The sequence below is a fragment of the Pelophylax lessonae genome, assembly GCF_965119305.1.
Source record: "Pelophylax lessonae genome assembly, chromosome: 12".
NCBI lineage: Eukaryota > Metazoa > Chordata > Amphibia > Anura > Ranidae > Pelophylax > Pelophylax lessonae.
This window is the reverse complement of record NC_138779.1, coordinates 136442708-136463194: the sequence shown is the minus strand read 5'-3', so window position 1 is coordinate 136463194 and position 20487 is coordinate 136442708. Positions and strand designations below refer to the sequence as shown.

Here is a 20487-nt window from a genome sequence, read left to right as displayed (position 1 = left end):
ATATGTGAAAAATGAAAACAAAATTATATAAATCTGTATAGAATTATTAAACAACTTTCCAGTCTTGGAAATAAGATTTCTGCACTTCCCAAGGTCAGGGCTTTGATTCTATATGCATCTACTGACATACATCCCCATACACACACCAGAAACACACAGAACACCTATGAAATCTGCCTTCAGACAAGCGAACACCTGGTAAAAATCCCAAGTTCACATTGCAAAGTGGTATTTTGCAGGGTACTGCCCATTGTGAAGACAGAAGTATTAATAACATATCAGTAGACTGTTGGGTACATTGAGAAAGCAGCAAGACTTTTGGATGCTTAAATGCCTCAGTAGACAAGTTTTTCAAAAGCTCCTTTGGCAGTGTTCGCAGGTAAACAGAAATCATCATTGACTGATGGTGTCACTTCAGCCTCCTTTTATCCAATGTTCTTCTTCTTTACCTGCTTAGACCGTCGGGCTTTCAGAATGGTGTAATTAGCATACGTTGTGTGCCAGCTAGAGACAAATGGGACATAAAATGCACGGAAAAATTTTGAAGACCTGAAAAATAGAAGAAAGTTATGTACCAAATCTTGAAGCCAAAACCATTGCAATTTAAATTTACTTTTTACCTAGTATAATCTAATCTGTACACAAAGCCGACATCTAAAAATCATACTGTCAATATTACAATAAGTGATTTGCATATACTAATTTAGATTTGAAGTGACACCAACACTGATAACAAAATGAAAGCCTGAATAAATATAGTGAGCTGACACCATAGTACCTCTGTTGCACTTAAGTCCGAAGGAGTATTAAAAGCATTGCCCAGAACACCTCCATCAAATATTATGGTATGGAGATGAGGAGAGAGAAGGGTTGTTATCCAAATCAGGAGTGAGCGGTCCAGGGCGACAACACTGCTCATACACTGATACAGTACAGTGAATAAGCACTACCAACATAAAACTGGATGTTACCGATAGGATCACCAGGTGAAAATAAAGGAAAATATAAAGGAAAAACGAATGCAGCAAACACATTTAAGGACTGGGGAGCTGCAATATATTACATTTTTATTCTTTGATTTAGACACATTTTAACTGGATATCTGCAACCCGCATTCCCTCAATGTTCCTAAAAAACCTAGCTGAGTATTCCAATGGTAGAGAATGGTTGTGGAAGAGGCAGGGGAACAAATGGGGATGCAGAATAATTATTACGAGAGGCGCAGTCCTTTGTGAGGTTCTTCTGCCAAATATCATTGGGACCTTTAAGTGTCTTTACACTTAACCGTCTCAGTTAACCTGCATGCAGCATAGGTATTGTATAGCCCAGGCACAGGTGCAAGGTAGATGTGGTAAAGTTTCGATATAATGAGGTATAGGGTTGGTATTGGTGCAGTCGAGGTTTGGAATAAGTATGGTATAGTGTGTGATATGGGTGTAGTATGGTATAGTGTGTCATATGGGTGTAGTATGGATTGGGTACACTTTATGTCCTGCTCTCAGTGGCTACCAGCAGTGCCAATAATGGGCAGATAGCCTGCTCACCAGGTACCAGGATGCTGCTTGTGAACGCTCCCTGTAGAAGGGGGGCCCTAAGTCTTTCCCTGAAAGTCTCCACTGATTAGCGGTGGGAAGGAGAGAGTGAGTGGATACTCCAGCCTTTCTGCAGCAGTGATCTGTGATGTGGGCAGTGCTGCACTGCTACCGGGTGTCCTCAGTCTCAGGCTCGCATTCCCGCTGCCAGGTGACTACTTGGATAGAGGTGCCCTGATTTCCCTCTTTCCTCAGCATCAAGAGAAAGAACTTTTCTGGGCAGTTTACCAAAAATCCTCTCTCCACTCCTCCTACTGCACAGTGCCCATTGGGATCTTTAGTCAAATGAGTCTATGTGTCCCAATATTTGGCTGCCTACCCAAATTGGAACTCCCATGAATCTCAGTGCTCTGCATAGTAGTCTATGGGCTTGCTTGACTTTAGCTTTCCCCCTGCTGGCTAGAGGAGAATGATGCAGAATAACATTAGTATGTCAGTAGAGGGAGAGAAGAATAAAAGGCAATGTCTACCAGCCACTCTACAATATGTCAGAGGTTTACTAAATTTTCTAAAAATGCTTCAATAATTATGCATTGTAATATGCACTCTTCAGTTAAATGTAATTGTGTAAAACAGAATTCAGTACAAATACAATGAGTTGCCTCCAGCACCTTTGAGACAATTACGACGATTGCTTACTTTTGAAACTTTGAAAAAACCTGGATATTTTAATAATTAATGAGATATCCTTATACAAGCAAAAAATCTCTTATGACTGGTGTGAGTGCATTCCATAATAAGAAAGTGTATTAATAGGGTCCACTGCAATACAACATTTTAGCCTATAGCCATATACATTTGGCAACTGGAGCATAGCATATGAGCTAAAAACTGTATATTTTTGATAGCGTGGACATTTCCTAACAAGGTACCAACAAATTTGGGAATACAAACATTAACCAGCTTACATGTTTATAAAAATGGTGTAGAATTTGCTGTAACAGCAAATTATTCCTAGAATGCCAGTAGGTTATTCTATAGAATGGTGGCCACCCTTCTGTTTATTGTACCTATACACATTATGCACCTATAAACTACTACATACCACTTTGGCAAGTCTAAAAAAAAACTGGCAACTTATGGCATGCCAAAGGTTGATGTAGTCAACCAAAAAAGGATGCTGTCAGAACAACGGAGTATTGACTAGATTGGAAATCGGGAAATTGAGACATTATAAACAATGTGAAAATCATTGTCTACTTTCAAATAGAACAAGGAGGGGATGAAGCCTGTTAGGATTTTATTGTTGGCTATTTATCTTAAATAATAATGTGATGGAAACCTAAAATTTAAAAGTAACCAGCTTACCAGGTGCAAAGGAAAAATCTTCAATACACCAGGTCCACTGACAGCTGTAAAAGGTGAGATTTTTCCTCACCTTCTATTGTGTGGGACAGAAAATAAGGGTTAATCTGCCCTCATTACTCCTGTAATGCCAGGGGAAGGAGACAATTTGTCTGACATGCCCTGGAAACTAGCCAGAACATGGGAATGTAAACAGCAATGGAGCATTTCTGCCAGACTTCAGGCAGGGCCAAAACAGGCTTAAAGGTATCAGGGTCATATTGCCGTGTTGGAAGTGCAATTTTTTTTCTTTTTATCCAATGAAAGTTTTATGCAACAGAGAGCACTATATTTTTTTATGTTTCCTTGCATGTCTGATGTTCTTTGGAGTTTTCAGCCTGTGGTTATAGCCGAGTTTACATTGGTGCATGAGCATATCCATTTCAGCTTGCTCCGCTAATCATCACTAGGGATGATCGAACTTTTGAAAAGTTCGGTTCGACCAGAACACCCGAACCTCCCAAAAGTTCGGCCCAGATATCAGAACCCCATTGAAATCAATGGGACCCGAACTTCGGTAATCAAAAAACACCATTTTGAAGCCCTAAAACCCAATAAATGCCCCTAAAAAGTGCCTAGGGTTCTGGGTCATACCCCAGGGACTATTAATCACACAAAAAAAAAGTTCTTAAAAATTGTCATTTTTGAGAGAGAGCCAATTATTGAAAAAATTAAAAAAAAAAAAAGTTACAAAAAAAAAAAAAAAATATTTGGATTTAGTATCTGGGGGGGTCTAAAAAGTGTACCTGTAAAGCTTCAGCTCTGTAGCATGTCCAGAACCATAAAAAAAAAGATTGTTTGTATTTTGTCACTTATAGAACAGGTTAGTGGCTTCTCTCTTTTCACACGTTTTTTTGGGCATTTTTTGGTGTCTTTTCAGGCAGGCAAAACATCCGAACTTGTGTATACGGGTATATATACACACATACTTATATGTATATAAACACCTAGACATATATAGGTGTGATAGTAGCAGAAATATATGCTTGCGCTAAGGAAATCATTTACACGAATATGGCTCCGCTCCTATAACACCTATATATGTCTAAGTGTAAAATACATATAAGTATGTGTGTATATACCACTATACACAAGTTCAGATGTTTTGCCTGCCTCCAAAGAACCCAATAAAATGCCCAAAAAAACACTAGAGCCAAAAAAAAATGCCCAGGTGTGTTGTTGCAGGCATTTTTGGAGGCAGGCAAAACATCTGAACTTGTGTATAGTGGTATATATACACACATACTTATATGTATTTTACACTTAGACATTTATAGGTGTGATAGGAGCGTAACTATATTGGTGTTAATTATTTCATTAGCGCAAGTAGTGTTTTCTGCTCCTTTCACACACATATATGTGCAGGTGTATATATACATACATGGGTGTGTATATATACCCCTATACACATATTCAGATGTCATGCCTGGCTCCAAACATGTGCTCAAAAAATCCCTATAGACGCCTGCAGCCAAAAAGCAAGCCGACAGGGGCGAAGCCATATTACTGCAGCGAAAGTGACTTCAGAGAAACTAGCTTTTCTCTATAGCGGTCACCCTGATATGGAAGGGTTTGGTCACCCTGCCATAGCAGTCACTGTCAGTTCACCCTACACTACGGTCACCCTGGCACTTAACACTTTCCCTACAGAAACTAAATTATTAAAGCTAACTAAAGTGTAAAAGAGCACCCTAACTACACTAGATATCCCTTTCCTCACACTAATAAATGCTAAATGACACTTTGTAGCAGAAGTCCACGAACTGCTTCCACTCTCTTCCATGTCCCTGTATAACAATGCTAGGAATTTGGCAGGGGCTATCTTATATACTGGGGGGCGTATTCACTAATGATTGGTCTATGGACCCCCTAGTCACTCCAATCCCATTCCTAGCATTCTCCTGCCCCCTCAATTGGCTTTTGCTAATGGTTCTGGTCCAATCATGGGCTTTTAAAGCCCATTTCCTGTCCCATTGCATTTTGGTCGGTTCTGGTTGCCGAATTCCGAACTTTTTGGGCAAAAAATTCTAAATTAGGCCGAACCTCGAACAGCCAATGTTCGGGTCGAACCGATGGTCGACCCGAACCGTTCGATCATCCCTAATCATCACCAATAGGAAGACAATTCCAGGCACCCTCGCTTTATGGGATTACTCTGTATGGGAATGTGTATATGACCTGTCTGATCGACTCAAGGGTCCACTCAGTGAGGTGAGCGGCCATTGTTACCTGTGGTGGAAGTTTTGTCATGGATTCACCGACAAGAGGAATTTACATACACATTGCTACACCCTTTGGGATCTTTTGTGTCTTGATCGCCATGAACTTTAATTTCAGATATTTATTCTATTTAGTCTTTTAATGTTTAGCGCTGCACTACTGTTTTATATGTTTATGTGCTAGGACTTTATATTTTGGTCTTGCGTGTTTAGCTGGTTATTTATTAGGATTGGTTTTGCGCTGATTGTTTTCCTATCACATTAGGCTTACAGGTATGGCAATTACTTTAAAGGATATTAAAGCTTAGTTTTTTTTTAAATATCACATTAGGCTTACAGGTATGGCAATTACTTTAACAACTTAAGCCCCGGAAGATTTTACCCCCTTCCTGACCAGGGGGTATTTTGCGATTCGGAACTGCGTGACTTTAACGGACAATTGTGCGGTCGTGCGACGCTGTACCTAAACAAATTTGACGTCCTTTTTTTCCCACAAACAGAGCTTTCTTTTGGTGGTATTTGATCACCTGTGCGATTTTTTGATCATGCGCTATAAACAAAAAAAGAGCATCAATTTTGCAAAAATAACAATATTTTTCACATTTTTTTATATAAAAATTCCCCCCAAAAAAATTAAAAAATCAAAATTTTTAACATTTTCGGCCAATTTGTTTTATGCTACCTATGTTTGCTTAAAAAAAAAAAAATCGCAAAAAGCGTATTTTGATTGGTTTGCGCAAAAGTTATCGCGTTTATCAACAAAGGGAAAGATTTTTGTCATTTTTTTTTTAACGAGTAATTTCGGCGATCTGCGATTTTTTTTGCGGGACTGCGACATTGCAGGGGACAGATCGGACCCTTGACTGACATTTTTGACACTTTTGGGGTTACCAGTGACATTACTGCAGTAATCAGTGCTATACATATGCACGGTTACTGTAAAAATGACACTGGCAGGGAAGGAGTTAACTGTATTGGAGAGGGAGGGGTTAAGTGTATCCTAGGGGCGTGTTTCTAACTGTGATTGGACATGGCTACTGGTGTAAGAACAGAGATCAACGGTCCTACATAGTAGAACCGTCTGATCTCCATTTTTACACAGGGGAGAATGACAGGCGGCTTTGTTTACATTAGCCGCCTGCCTTTCTCCCTTCCCGGCGAACGATCGCGAGTGACCGGCGGATATCGGGTCCCCCGGTCACACGCACTGACTTGTTAGGGAATGAGCCGGGGCGGGCGCGCTCCTCAGCGGGCGCACGCTCGCCCGCTATTGGCTCACAAGCGAGTGACAGGCTAGTGACGTACCGGTACGTCACTTTGCCTGGCCGGGGCTGACCGCCGCAGTATATATACTTGCGGCGGTCGGCAAGTGGTTAAAGGATATTAAAGCTTAGTTTTTTTTAAATAAAACATCATGTTCACCTGTTCTGTGCAATAGTTTTGCAAAGAGTGGCCTCGATCCTTCACTTCTTGGGTCACCCACCGGCGCTTCTGGCTCCTCCTCTCTGGCAAGTGCCCCCATAGAAAGCCCCATTCTATACGGACATTCATGCGAGCTCGCTCCAGAGCCACCCTGTCTGCTTCTATTGGCACAGGCAGAGCAGCTTTGCCCCACCCCCATCACATGATTTGATGGACAGCAGTGGGTGCTATTGGCTCCTGCTGCTATCAATCTGTCCAGTGAGGAGAGAGAGACGCTGCTCTCATGCACAGTACTGGATCAGGAATGGGCTCAGGTAAGTATAAGAGCCACTTTAAACAATATTTTGAAAACCAGCACACAGCATTTTAATATACTAGGGCCCCTTTTCAGCGCTGGCTATTTTAGGCAAAATGTGAACTTTAAACTTTAAAAGTGAACTTCAGGCTGATAAAAAATTGGATCTGATAAGTGGCAAGAGGAATTAAGTTGTTTTGGCAGCTCATTTGCTAATGTTCTGCCATCATTTACAGTCTTTGGCCATCCTATAGTGACTTACTACATGCTTATGGAGACAAAACACTATAAATGAAAAAAAAAAAACACATTTGGTTTCTATTAACAAAAAGATGCTGGTAAATACAGTTCTAATAGTTCTTACTGAGGAAAAATGCACAATGCGACTACTATAGTCACACTTCCACTGTGAATAGGAATGGATATGCTGCCAGTTGTAGAGCTGCATCTCAAGAGACTAATTACGCAGTGAGTAAGGGATGAGCATGTCATAGCCGGGAGCTGAAACGGCTGTACCATGATACACAGAAATTCTAGCTCTCGCCTTATCTGTAATGAAATGCTTCCTGACAATGAAGTGTCTGCACGGTGTAATTAGGTGGCTGCTCTCTAATTCAATTACCATCTCTATGTATCAGACGCTCATCTGTGACTGTACAGGACTTGACGTCAATTCAGCTCTATGAATCCCCAAGAGTATAATACTTGGCCAACGTGCCTGCAAGCTCTTCTTCATTATTAACCTCTGCTATGCTGCAGTTTTTGACAAAACTGGTGAGCTGCTGTCTTTATCCATTGTCTAACCAAGACAAATCACTCTGGAATACAGGTAAGATGAATGCATCCCTTAGTTACTGTGCGGAGAAGCAACAATATCATTTTCTCTACAGGAAAATACACGTACCAATTAGATACAGATTTTGCATTCTTCGCAAAACCACCATTATACACATTTTATAAACAAGGCTTATGCAGGGCTGCCAGCCATTTGTAAACTTACAAATAATCAGTAAAGTGTCAGAAAAGCTATACTGCACTTTTCCAAACATAGTAAAATCACATTCGGCAAGCAAAGATGTCTTTACTGCTCAGATCAACAAACCTCATTCTCACACAAACAATACAGTAAAACATGACAAAGAACCAGATCGCTGTTATAGAGAGCCAGGGCAGCCATCAGAAACGTTGGGGCCCCTTACAGAGCTTTAGACCTGCCCTCCCCCGACCACCAAGTTTTCCAAGGGCCCACCCACTGGCCGTCCCACCGAATCCGCCCACTAGCCATCCATGATATAAAAATGAAAGATGTATTCCAAGTCATCAGTGCTTTCAAGATTTAACAGTAAGGAATTATATTTTGGTCGAAAAAGATGAAGCCTGTCACCATGACAAGCTAGACTCTTTTGAGCAGGACCCTACACTAACACTAACTGCACCACCTTTTCAATGCCAACTCAATCTATCCTCCCCTAGCAGATCTATAAAAACAAAAAAATTTAAAGCAAAAAAACAAATATATTCAGCAAAGAGATGTCCCAATCCAGCACCTGTACGCACTCAAACCCCACACCTGTAGGCACTCAGCCCCCCACACATGTATGTACAGTGGGGATTGAAAGTTTGGGCACCCCAGGTAAAAATTTGTATTAATGTGCATAAAAAAGCTAAGGAAAGATGGAAAAATCTCCAAAAGGCATCAAATTACAGATTAGACATTCTTATAATATGTCAACAAAAGTTAGATTTTATTTCCATCATTGACACTTTCAAAATTACAGAAAACAAAAAAATGGTCTCTGCAAAAATTTGGGCACCCTGCAGAATTTATAGCATGCACTGCCCCCTTTGCAAGGCTGAGACCTGCCAGTGTCATGGATTGTTCTCAATCATCGTCTGGGAAGACCAGGGGATGTCAATCTCAAAGGTTTTAAATGCCCAGACTCATCTGACCTTGCCCCAACAATCAGCACCATGGGATCTTCTAAGCAGTTGTCTAGAAAACTGAAACTGAAAATAGTTGATGCTCACAAAGCTGGAGAAGGCTATAAGAAGATAGCAAAGCGTTTTCAGATGTCAATATCCTCTGTTCAGACTGTAATATAGAAATGGCATTCATCAGGAACAGTGGAAGTTAAAGCAAGATCTGGAAGACCAAGAAAAATATCAGACAGAGCAGCTCGCAGGATTGTGAGAAAATTCAATTCAAAATCCACGTTTGATTGCTGTCCTGTGATTGGTCCAGGATGTCCGACATCGTAGGGGCGGTGCTTGGGTGTCACTCTGTCTGCTTTCCGCCGCCTGAGCCTCACCCCAGACGTCTTTCCATTCATCCATTGTCTATCTCAGTCTCATGATGATCTCTGCTAGACTGCTACACAGACAGGATGCTGAGGACCGGTCAGATGGACCGATTGGACAAAGGACAGGACAGCGCTACCAGGGCAGCCAGGACAGCAAGAAAGCGGGAGGGAGCCCTCAGCCCAGTCCATCCCCAGAGTTCTGCAAACACAAAAGGTGAGTGGAACTTGGCAACCCCCCATAATCAGCTTGCCAGGGAAGGGAGGGAAGGGATCATGTAATGGCCCATACTGGAAGGATTTAGCAGGAGTTTGTTACCACTCCTGCTAAATCCTTCCAGCATGGGCCATTACATGACTATGAGCTTTCTGGACTGTTATCAGTTAGCATTGTAATCCTCATGAACTACAAAACACCTCCCCCTGTTATGAAGAAGAGAAGGAGGCCTTACCCCACTCACAGATTTTAATGAAACAGTTTTCTTTTGTAAATGAGGTCCTATTAATTGGATGCATTTAAAATGTATGTGATTTTACCTTTTACATTCTCTTTACATGCCACCAAAAAGTAAAAGAGGAAGTCTGATTTAGAAGGAGTTCTACTTTTTTTGTTTTGGATAATCCATGGACAACTCCTGTTCAGGGGTTTCCTTCTCCTGGGGTGGGGCAGTTTTTCAGAATAGATGGGAGAGGGTAATCTAACCACACCCAAGCACTCCCCCTGTTAAGAGGTCTCCTTCTCCTGGAAAGCTGGGGGGGGGGGGGGGTTAGTATTCCTATATGAATGGGAGTTTACAAGAGCAATAAATCAATAGGTACACCTACCTTTAGATAAATTGGATACTACAGAGCACGATCGTGAGAGAATAACCTTTGTAAACAATAATACCAGTGAATACATAATGCCAGCACGGCTCTGCACATTGAGAAATGCCCCTAGTTTGTCTATTCAGTGTTTACAGAAAGCAAAACACATTAATTTCCTCTTCGAAAATAACTAGATAGCTAAAAAACTGGATGGCTAAAAAAAAAAAAAAAATGTTTTATTAGAGGACTCTGCATGAAGAGCCCCACTAAGTTTGCACTTGTGAAATTCAAAAAGATTAAAATATCGCAAAATAAAGACAAGCAGGGGGAGAACTCTCTAACCAACAAGGGTATCAAAAGAACTGGGCAACAAGGCCCAGTCCCTCCAGGAAGGTGGGGAAAGGCGAACAGAAATGGAGCTGACCATGCTCGAGAATCCACTTTTCAAACACCATATGGGGAAGCGGATTGCATTCTTTCTTTCCCTTGTTCAACCTGTATGTGCAAATGATCATATAAAAGCTGGAGCTTAACCACTTGCCGACCGCCGCACGACTATCTACGGCGGCGGTCAGCCCCTCACAGGCAAAGTGACGTAGGTCTACGTCGCTCGCCTGTGAGGGTTTAGGGAGCGAGCGCGCGCCGCCGGAGGCGCGCTCCCGCTCCCGCGTGGTCACGGACCCCCCCGCGCGTGTGACCGGCGGACCCGATCGCCGCTGGCCACTCTGCGATCGGCGGGGGAGAGGGAGAAAGTCAGGCAGCTTGTGTAAACAAGCTGCCTGTCATTCTCCTCTCTGTATGAGAGCTGATCACATGGATCTACTATGTAGATCCATTGATCACTCTGCATACAGTTGAAGCCACAGCCAATCACAGTTAGAATCACGCCCCTAGGGACACACACAGCCCCTCCCTCTCAAATAAAGTTAACCCCTTCACTACCAGTGTATTTTTACAGTAACAGTGCATATATATAGCACTGATTACTGTAGAAATGTCACTGGTAACCCCAAAAGTGTCAAAAATGTCAGTCAAGGGTCCGATCTTTCCGCCGCAATGTCGCAGTACCGCAAAAAAAAATCGCAGATCGCCGCCATTACGCGTTAAAAAAAAAAACAACAAAAATGACAAAAATCTTTCCCTTTGTTAGTAAACGCAATAACTTTTGCGCAAACCAATCAAAATACGCTTTTTGCGATTTTTTTTACCAAACATAGGTAGCATAAAACAAATTGGCCGAAAATATTAAAAAATTTTGATTTTTACATTTTTTTTTGGGGGAATTTCATATAAAAAAAAGGGAAAAATATTGCTATTTTTGCAAAATTGACGCTCTTTTTTTGTTTATAGCGCGTGATCAAAAAAATCGCACAGGTGATCAAATACCACCAAAAGAAAGCTCTGTTTGTGGGAAAAAAAGGACGCCAAATTCGTTTAGGTACAGCGTCGCACGACCGCGCAATTGTCCGTTAAAGTCACGCAGTGCCGAATCGCAAAATACCCTCTGGTCGTTTAGCAGCCAAATCCTCCGGGGCTTAAGTGGTTAAAGTATCAAAATCTGGAGTAAAGTACACCAGAAAGAACATCAATAATCTTCAATACGCTGATGATACCTTTTTTTTAGAAACTGAAGATGGCGTAAGACATCTGATAATTAAATGAAAGAGTGAGAAGTTTGGCCTCTAGAAACATCAAAAATACCAAGATCATGACCAAGGAATGGATACATTAAAATAGCAAATGACGGTGAGGAGATCGAATTTGTGAAGGATTTCATTTTCCTGGGATTGCATATTAAACACATATGGATTGAAGTAGTGACACTAGTTCAGAAATAGAGCACTGTATCACACAGCAATGATGAGCGCAAACCAAAATTTAAAAAAGCAAGAATTTTAGCCTAGCATTAAAATGCAGATTAGTTCATGCTTTTTTGCTCCCCATAGTTACCCATGGCTCTGAAAGTTCAGCCATAAAAAAACTAGGCTGGAGGAAAAATTTGATTTTTGTACTTACCGTAAAATCCATTTCTCTGAGTCCATCGACAGACACAGCGCTCCATAAATCAATCATAACTACTGGGTTATTTTGCCTCCTCCAGGAGGAGGACTAGGCAGAACAAAAAAACACCTGGCTACGCTCATGGGCTGTCCTCATCTTGGTATATAACCCCCCTCTCTGCTCTAGGTAATCAGTTTAGTAGCAAGCAGTATGAGATGTATCGGAACTCCATAGAGGGGTGAGTGCTTTGTCCAGGGCCATTTTACCGAATGGGCACACTGGGCAGTTGCCCGAGGCCCCACCTGCCCAGCGACCCAGCCAAGCATTAGTCCTGATTACCATGTGCATCCCGCCGCCTAACTTAGCAGGTGGAAAGTTCCTTTCGGCCCTGCACTGCTGTCTGGCCACTTGGGCCGTGAAGGGGGAGCCCACAATTGCAGGAATGCCTGTCTGCCTCCACGGGAACAGGTACACACAGGACAGTCGAGCCTGACTCCTGTCCGTGTGTGTTCACCGGACCCAGCCGCCAAAGTTGGAAGCGGTCATTAGCCTTGCACTGCTGTACCAATAAATAAAGCCTTATCGATAATTTTCCTTTTTTTTCTCGTGGGTGATTGTGTAGGCAGGGCCCCAGTGCACTGCATTGCCCAGGGCCCTTTGATGCTCTTCAGATGGCGCTGGCTGTGTCTGTTGATAAACTCAGAGAGATGGGTTTTATGGCAAGTACAAAAATCCCATTTTCTCTTTCGTTCAGTGGCGGACACAGCGCTCCATGAATCATAACAACTGGGTTGTCCAAAAGCAGTGCCAAAAGGAAAATGAGGGGTGGGAAAAATAACCCAAGGCTAAACATAAGTGCCCTTAACAAGGACAGAGAAGCCCTAATCGGGTCACAGGAGCCCCGTCTGAAAAAAATAAAAGTTCAAAGAAAAACATCCCTCAAGAGGGAACAGCCCCTCTTTAAACAACAGCCTTCAAAACTTTGCGGCCAAAAGAAGCATCTGCAGATGCCAAAGTATTTTTTTTTCAAATTCTTCTTTATTAAAACGTAATAGAAAAAAAAAATACAAGTACAGGTAGTATACAAGTTTACAGACATAGTCGTGTTGCAGCATACAGAGTCAAATCGCATCAATGGAGTGAGAAAGGCGAATGCAAAGCATCAATAAAACAGCGTCACATAAAGCAGGGTAGATATACAGCAGGTCTACTAGTAGCATATGAGAACGTGTAGAAAGCAACTAAGAACATCAAACATTCAGTGTAGCCCTAACGGGCCTGTGAACAGTGGATAACGTCGTGCCTCAGAGTGATGTCGGCAACCGGAACCGTGGGTTGGAGATCTACCCAGAGTAAACATTTCTCACCATGAGAACCAAACAAAAATACAGAGGAGTAGGGGGGGAGCTTACAACACTTCGGGAAAGAATACTGGGAAACAAAGGGGGCAAGGAAGGAAGGAGCGGAACAGAAAGGGGGGAATATTGGCAGAGGGGATCAGGGCGGAAGCAGGGGGGGACAGTGGTCACTAGTACGTGAAGCCTGTCCAGCGCCCGCCGCTGAGCCCCCAGGGCAACACATGCAATAGCACAGGTAGGAGAGAAAGGGGAAAAAGAATGGGCTAAGAACTACGGCCAGTGAACCCCGTGCGAGGCGATGGCCACTGAGGCCAGTTGTGTGATCAGTGGGTTTCCAGGAGCGCTTTACCCTCGTCTGACAGGACAAACATATTCCAACACCCCCAAGTAGCTGAGTAGAGTTCCCTCCTGCCCTGCGAGGTCAGCACCAGGTCTTCAAAGTCACCAATCTGCTTGATTTTGGACAGCCAAAGCCGTAAAGACGGCTGGGGCGGTGGATTTCCAGCAGGCCCCAATGCAGGCCTTAGCTGCGTTGAAGAGGTGGCGGAGGATGGACTTTTTATAGTGATCAGGCTTGATGAAGGAACAGTGGAGGAGGAAAAGCGCTGGGTCATCCCTGAGTGCGAAGTCGGTCATTCGCTGGGATATCTCTCTGACCTGTCTCCAAAAGTCACTCAGCACCGGACAGCTCCAGAAGATATGGAGCATCATCCCTCGGTCCGCGCGACACCGCCAACAGCTGTCCGACGCCTCCGGGAAGAAACCTGCCAACCTCGTCGGAGTATAGTACCAGTGCATCAGGATCTTATAGTTAACCTCCTGGAGGCGTGTACAGATAGAAGACCCCAGAGAGAAGCGAACAATGTTCCGACGTTGAGTCAGCGTAAAAGTCCTCTGCAGCTCCTGTTCCCATTTCACGATGCCGGGGAGGACAAAATCATCCCGAGGTTCCGAAAGCAGGGCATAGATCAGGGACAAGGCATGCGGAAGGGGAGTGTCGCATGTAAAGAGAGCCTCCAGAGCCGTCAAAGGCTTCTCGAAGGTAGATCGCGGCCCCAGGTCCCGAAGGAAATGCAGCAGCTGGAGAGCTTGCCACCTGGTGAGCTCATAACGGCCCCCCGGAGTCGTCAGCTGGGTGAGGGAGGGCCAGGTGTCACCAGAACCAAAGTGAGACACCCGGAAATACCCCAGCTCCAACAGGGTCCTGAAACGGCCGCTGTCACATCCTGATGGAAAGGCCCGATTACCCAGAACCGGGAACATGGGTGAAGTTATCCTCCGGGAGTCGCCCACCGCCAGGGCTGCGGCACAGACCCTGAGAGTCGGGCCGATCACAGGATGACGTCGGACGTCATGTGGCACCGACGCAATATGCCACGGGGCGCCCGGGAGGTGTATCGAGCACTGGGACGCCTCAAGAGTTGTCCAAAGTTTCAGGTGGGAATGCCTGCACCAGTCCACCAGGCGGTTCAGGTGGGCCGCCTGGTAGTACCTTTTGACATCAGGAGCCGCCACACCCCCATGCGACTTCGGCATCGTGAGTATCGACCCCCGGAGCCTGGGACGGCGACCAGCCCAAATGAACTCGGTAAAGACCGCGCTCACTTGTTTGAAGAAGGCGGCAGGGACCAACACTGGGAGGGTCTGAAATAAAAACAAAAACTTCGGCAGGATTGACATTTTAAGGATACTACAGCGTCCGAACCAAGAGTGGAGGCCAGCGGACCACTTACCCAGGAGGGCACGCACCGCAGCCAGGAGAGGCGGAAAGTTCAGCCGGAAAACGTCAGCTGGGTCGGGCGGCAGCAGGGTCCCCAGATACCTCAAGGCTGACGAGGTCCACTTGAAAGAGAAGCTGTGGCTTAGAGAGTCCAGCATTCGAGATGGCAAAGAAATCCCCATCGCCTCCGATTTGTGGTAATTGATCTTGAAGTGTGACACCACCCCGTAGAGTTCAAATTCGCGGAGCAGGTTCGGCAGGGATATCAGGGGGTTGGTCAAGGAAAAGAGGAGATCATCCGCGTAGGCCGATATTTTATGGGAGATCGCACCCACGGCCAGTCCAGAGATGTCAGCATTAAGGCGAACCCTGGAAAGAAAGGGTTCCAGGGAGAGGGCGAACAACAAGGGCGAGAGGGGACACCCCTGCCTAGTGCCGTTAAAGATGGCAAATGGTGTCGAGAAGACCCCATTTGCCTTTACCATCGCTCGCGGGCAAGTATAGACGCTCATGATCCAAGCCAACATACGATGGCCTAAACCAAAGCGTTTCAGCACACCAGTCATAAAAGGCCAGCTCACCCTGTCAAAGGCCTTCTCGGCGTCCGTGCTCAGTAGCACTGTCGGAACGCCGGTGACCCTGGCATGATGGATTAAGTTCAAGGCCTTGATGGTATTGTCTCTGGCCTCTCTGGTGGAAATGAACCCGACCTGGTCCAAATGGACCAGGCCCGGGAGGAGAGGCTGCAGCCGAGAAGCCACCATTTTGGTAAATAGCTTGAGGTCGGTATTCAATAAGGAGATCGGCCTGTAGCTCCCACAGGCTGCAGGGTCTTTCCCCTCCTTAGGGATCACAGATATGTGAGCCAGCAGGGAGTCAGCGTGGAAGGAGGAGGACTTCCCTATCTCATTGAACAACCTAAGCATAGGAGAAACTAGATGTGTCTGCAGTAATTGGTAGTAGAGGACCGTCAGGCCATCCGGCCCCGGGGCTTTGCCCTTTTTCGCCGTCTTAAGGGCCATGGCAAGTTCATCCGCCGTGAACTCCTCCTCCAGGGCTTCACGGTCCGGCGAGGAGAATCTAGGCAGGACAACGGAGTCCAAGTAGGAAGTGACCTCCGTTTCGTGGGATCGTCCCTGAGGCAAGTGATACAGAGACGAATAAAAATTCCCAAATCTCTGCGCATATGCAGCTTACTGCCATCTGCAGCGGTCACAAAGGGAATATAGGAGGCCGCCCGTTGGTCTCTAAGAGCCCTGGCCAGCATACGACCACATTTATCGCCCGATTCGTAGTGGAACCGCTTACAGCGCTGTAAGGCCGCTTTAGCGCGGTATTGCAACAATTCCGCTACCTGGGAGCGGAGGCTTGCCAGTTCAGAACCCTCTGCAGCCCCCCGGTGCCTCTTGTGCCGATCCTCCAGGCGAGAAATATCCGCCAGGAGGTTGTTTAACTGCCTCTCCCTGTCTCTCTTAATGCGGGCGCCGTGGGCCATCAACACGCCCCTAATGACGGCTTTATGGGCCTCCCATACCACTCCGGGGTCACTGTCAGGAGTGGCATTGAGCTGGAAGTTGCTCTGGAGCTGTTGGGAGACATCTGCCAACACCACAGGGTCCTGCAGAAGGCTCTCATTTAATCTCCAGTGCCAGTCCGATTCCCTGCCCGGGCCGCCCAGTCGCATTTCCATAATCACAGGAGCGTGGTCAGACCAGGTGATGGAACCGATTTCAATACTTTCCACCGAGGAGAGCAGGCGGTGCGGGACCAGGAAAAAGTCAATCCGGGAGTATACGTTGTGGGGGGTAGAGTAAAACGAGTAATCGCGTTCCCCAGCATGTAGGATGCGCCAGGCATCCACCAGTTGGAGTTCCCTAAGCAACTTGACCACCTGCGTCCGGGCACCCCGGGGCACGGAGGAAACTCCGGAAGACGTGTCCACCGAAGGATCCAGGGGGATGTTCCAGTCGCCACCCACGATCAGTTTCCCTTCCGAGAAATCCATCAGGGACAGCAAGGTCTTCCTCAGGAACGAGTCCTGGTGCGAATTGGGAGCATAGACATTTGCAAGCGTCACCGTCCGGCCACCAACACGGCCCTTAAGAAAAAGAAAACGCCCGTGTGGGTCTGTCCTCTTATCAAGCAGTGACCAGGGAATATTGCTCGAGAGCAGGATGGACACCCCTCTGGATTTAGAGACATCATTGGTAGCGTGGTACGCAGTAGGAAAGAACCGGTTCTGGAGGAAGGGAAGGCCTCCAGACCTAAAATGGGTCTCCTGAATGAATGCGATGTCAGAACGAGAGCGTCGGAGGTCTCCCATGAGCATCCGCCTTTTTTCGGGCACATTTAGGCCCCTGGCGTTCCATGTGGATACTCGCACGGGGTCCATATTGGCCGGGGAGAGAGTGTAGCAGAGGCAGAGAAGGGGGAACAGGAGGGGGGACAAGAGGAGAGGAGGAAACGGGAGCAGGGGTGTGGAGGAGGGGAGAGGGGAGGAAAGAGGAAGAGGAAAAGAGAAAAAGGGACGGGAGTGCAAACAGGAAAGGGGAGACAAAGGGGGAGAAAGAACAAAGACACCCAAATAAGGGGAAAAACCCTCTAAGGTGTAGGCCTAAGTGGGGGGGTAGAACTAAACACAGCAGGTGAGTCGAGCTCCGAGACCAGAGCTCCCTCTACAAGAAAAAGGTCAGATAAATAACATACCATAGCATATTATAACAAAACATGAATCGCATGAAAGCAGCGAAAAATGAACCCAGCTTAACACAGTAGGGCCTAGGGTCTCGGGCGTCCACAGAACAGGCCCGAGGAAATCACTCGGGGCATGCTCTATGGAGGACCCGAGAGCCACCATTCCAGGCGACCCCACCGTAACGAAGAAGTGTCATACCACATCCCGACACAAGAAATAGGACATGCCTCGCCCAGCCACACAGGAGGGGCAGCCGAGAGTGCGCATAGACAGGGAAAGCAACAGGCACTGTAGTGCCACCCCAGCGACCACCCATGCAGGGCACCGAACCCCCAGCCCAGGGCCACCCTCCCCCAGTGAAACCGGGGCACCACCCCCCCCGTTGCGCAAGACCCCATCCCCCATATGTGGCTGCAGGCGCCCAGCAGAACGCCAATCACAGGGGCACAGTTCCCGGCATGGAGCAGCAGGGGAGGGAGAGGGGGACAAACGACCCCGTCCTCCCCCAGGCAACGGGCGGAAGTCTCGCCCGCCAGCCATTCTTACCCTGAGCAACCCCCCCCACCCCCCCCCCCCCGACACCCCCAAACTCATCCAACATTATGTCATCCCCAGCTGTCTGTATATAAGCATGAGAAAACAAAGACATGAATACCAGCGCAATATACTTTCTGCGGGGACAGCCAGTGAGGAGACCCGATAGCAGGTAGAAGACGACTGTCCATCCCGAGCCAAAGCGGAGGAGAGTCAGGTGTTCCAAAGCAGAGTTCGGGGTAGACAGTTCTCAAAGTCCCAGCAACGTCAAACATCCAGGAAGCAGCATACCGCAGCTGGCGGGCAGTCCGGGAGAGAGTGTAAAGAGTGCGTGTCCCATGTCAGGAATCACCTATGCGCGTCACGGACACCGTGAGCCAAGGGGCATCCTAGAGGGGGGGGTGAGGCCGGGGCAGAGGGAACTCCGGGATGCCAAAGTATTTATCTTATAGAATTTTGTGAAGGTATGCACCGATGACCAAGTGGTTGCCTTGCAAACTGGCGATTTTTATGCCGGATGATGGAAGGCCCAAGAAGCACTCAGCGCCCGAGTAGAATGCATCGTCATAGGGAAAGGTGGAACCTGACCTTTAATGGAATAGGCCTGAGTCACCGTGTGTTTGATTCATCTGGTAGCTGAAGAAGCAGCCAGCCCGTTTCTTGGTCCGTCCGTAACCACAAAAAGTGAGTCTGACCTCCAAAAGGACTCAGTAGCTGCCAGATACACCCAAATCACACGAACCACATCCAAGGTATACAAAGCAAATTCCTTGGGATGAGCCGGCTTGGGACACAAGGAAGGCAACACAACGTCCTCATTTAAATGGAAGTCAGAGACAACTTTGGGCAGGATTGATGGACAGGGACGAAGAGTCACTTTATCCCTATGGACCACCAAATAGGGAGTGCGACAGGATAATGCTGCCAATTCCGATACCCTGCGGGCCGAGGTAATAGCCACTAAGAATGTCACCTTCTGGGATAACGTAGACAAGGGAATCTCCAGAATATTCTGAAATGGAGGTTTCTGGAGAACTGAAAGCCCTAATTTTAAATTCCATGGCAGCAAAAGAGACTGTACAGGTGGAGTCACATGTCAAACCCCCTGAATGAAGGTACAAACTAAAGAGTGCCTGGCTAGGGGTCGCTGAAAGAAAATTGGCAAAGCAGACACCTGGCCCTTGATGGTACACAAGGCCAATTTCTGATAAATGCCCCATTACAGAAAGGTTAAGATCCGAGGCACAGAAAAGGATCGAGGACGAGCGCCAAACCACTTACACCAAGAAATGTACACTTTCAATGTATGATGGTATATCTTGCTGGAAGAAGACTTCCTCGCCTTCACCATAGTAGGGATCACTGATCCACACAAACCTCTATCCCTCAGTACCTTGCTTTCAATAGCTAAGCCATTAAAACCAGCAACTGTAAAGCAGGATGGTAGATTAGCCCTTGGGACAACTGGTCTTCTCTAAAAGGAAGCCCCCCAAGGGACGTTTACGGCCACCAGGATAACTGGAAGATCCTCGCTCTTGATTCCTCGCAGGAACTGCGGAAGAAGCCTGAGCTGAGGATGATACTGGCCTTACCATGGCCGTTGGATACCTGCGGCATCTGTCAGAGGATCCCATAACCTTGTCACAAACTTCTGTATCCTCCTGTGGAGCCGAACCTGCTAAAGGAGCTGCATGTAGGACTGTGCAAACAGAACTGTCTTGAGCGTGGATACCACCAGACTCAGAACCTGTATGCAAAATGGGAGAGAGAACTACCTGCGTGACAGCAGCTGGTGAATCACAGCCTGTGCTTCCTGAAAGTTGTCTAGAGGAAGGACCACCCTGGTCAGTATTAAAATCAGACCTAGGTCAATAAATTCCCTGGACAGGGATAGGGGGACCCTAGGTAAATCACCTAAACCTTTGCAAGAATTAAATCCGCACAAGGAGACTCAGGACCTAAAAAACCTGGAAAGAACAAACTTTGCCCCCCTTTCTGGGTACCCATAAAAGAAACATTTCATGAATCTCCTTTACACTCACAAAAGAAGTCCACGGGGCCGGAAACCAGTAAAGATGTCCCCCCCACCCCAATCATGGCGAAGGCAGACCTTCATGCTGAAGGGGTCTTGTCTGCTGGTCCGGAGAAGCTAGCTCTAGGCTTACCAGACCAAGGATGCTTGGAACCTCCCAGGAAAGATGTA

At 46.3% G+C, this 20487-nt stretch overlaps 1 protein-coding gene across 2 annotated transcripts in view; it reads right to left on the bottom strand.

Moving 5' to 3' along the window:
- Positions 1-423: 423 nt before the first annotated feature.
- The window catches only part of ALG9 (ALG9 alpha-1,2-mannosyltransferase), a 297275-nt gene continuing 277211 nt past the window's right edge, over positions 424-20487 (bottom strand). For both annotated transcript variants that reach the window (XM_082274210.1, XM_082274211.1), the window contains exon 15: positions 424-549. In XM_082274210.1, coding sequence (XP_082130336.1) covers positions 426-549 — 124 coding nt within the window. In that variant the 3' untranslated portion in view covers positions 424-425. The remainder of the gene's footprint in view (positions 550-20487) is intronic.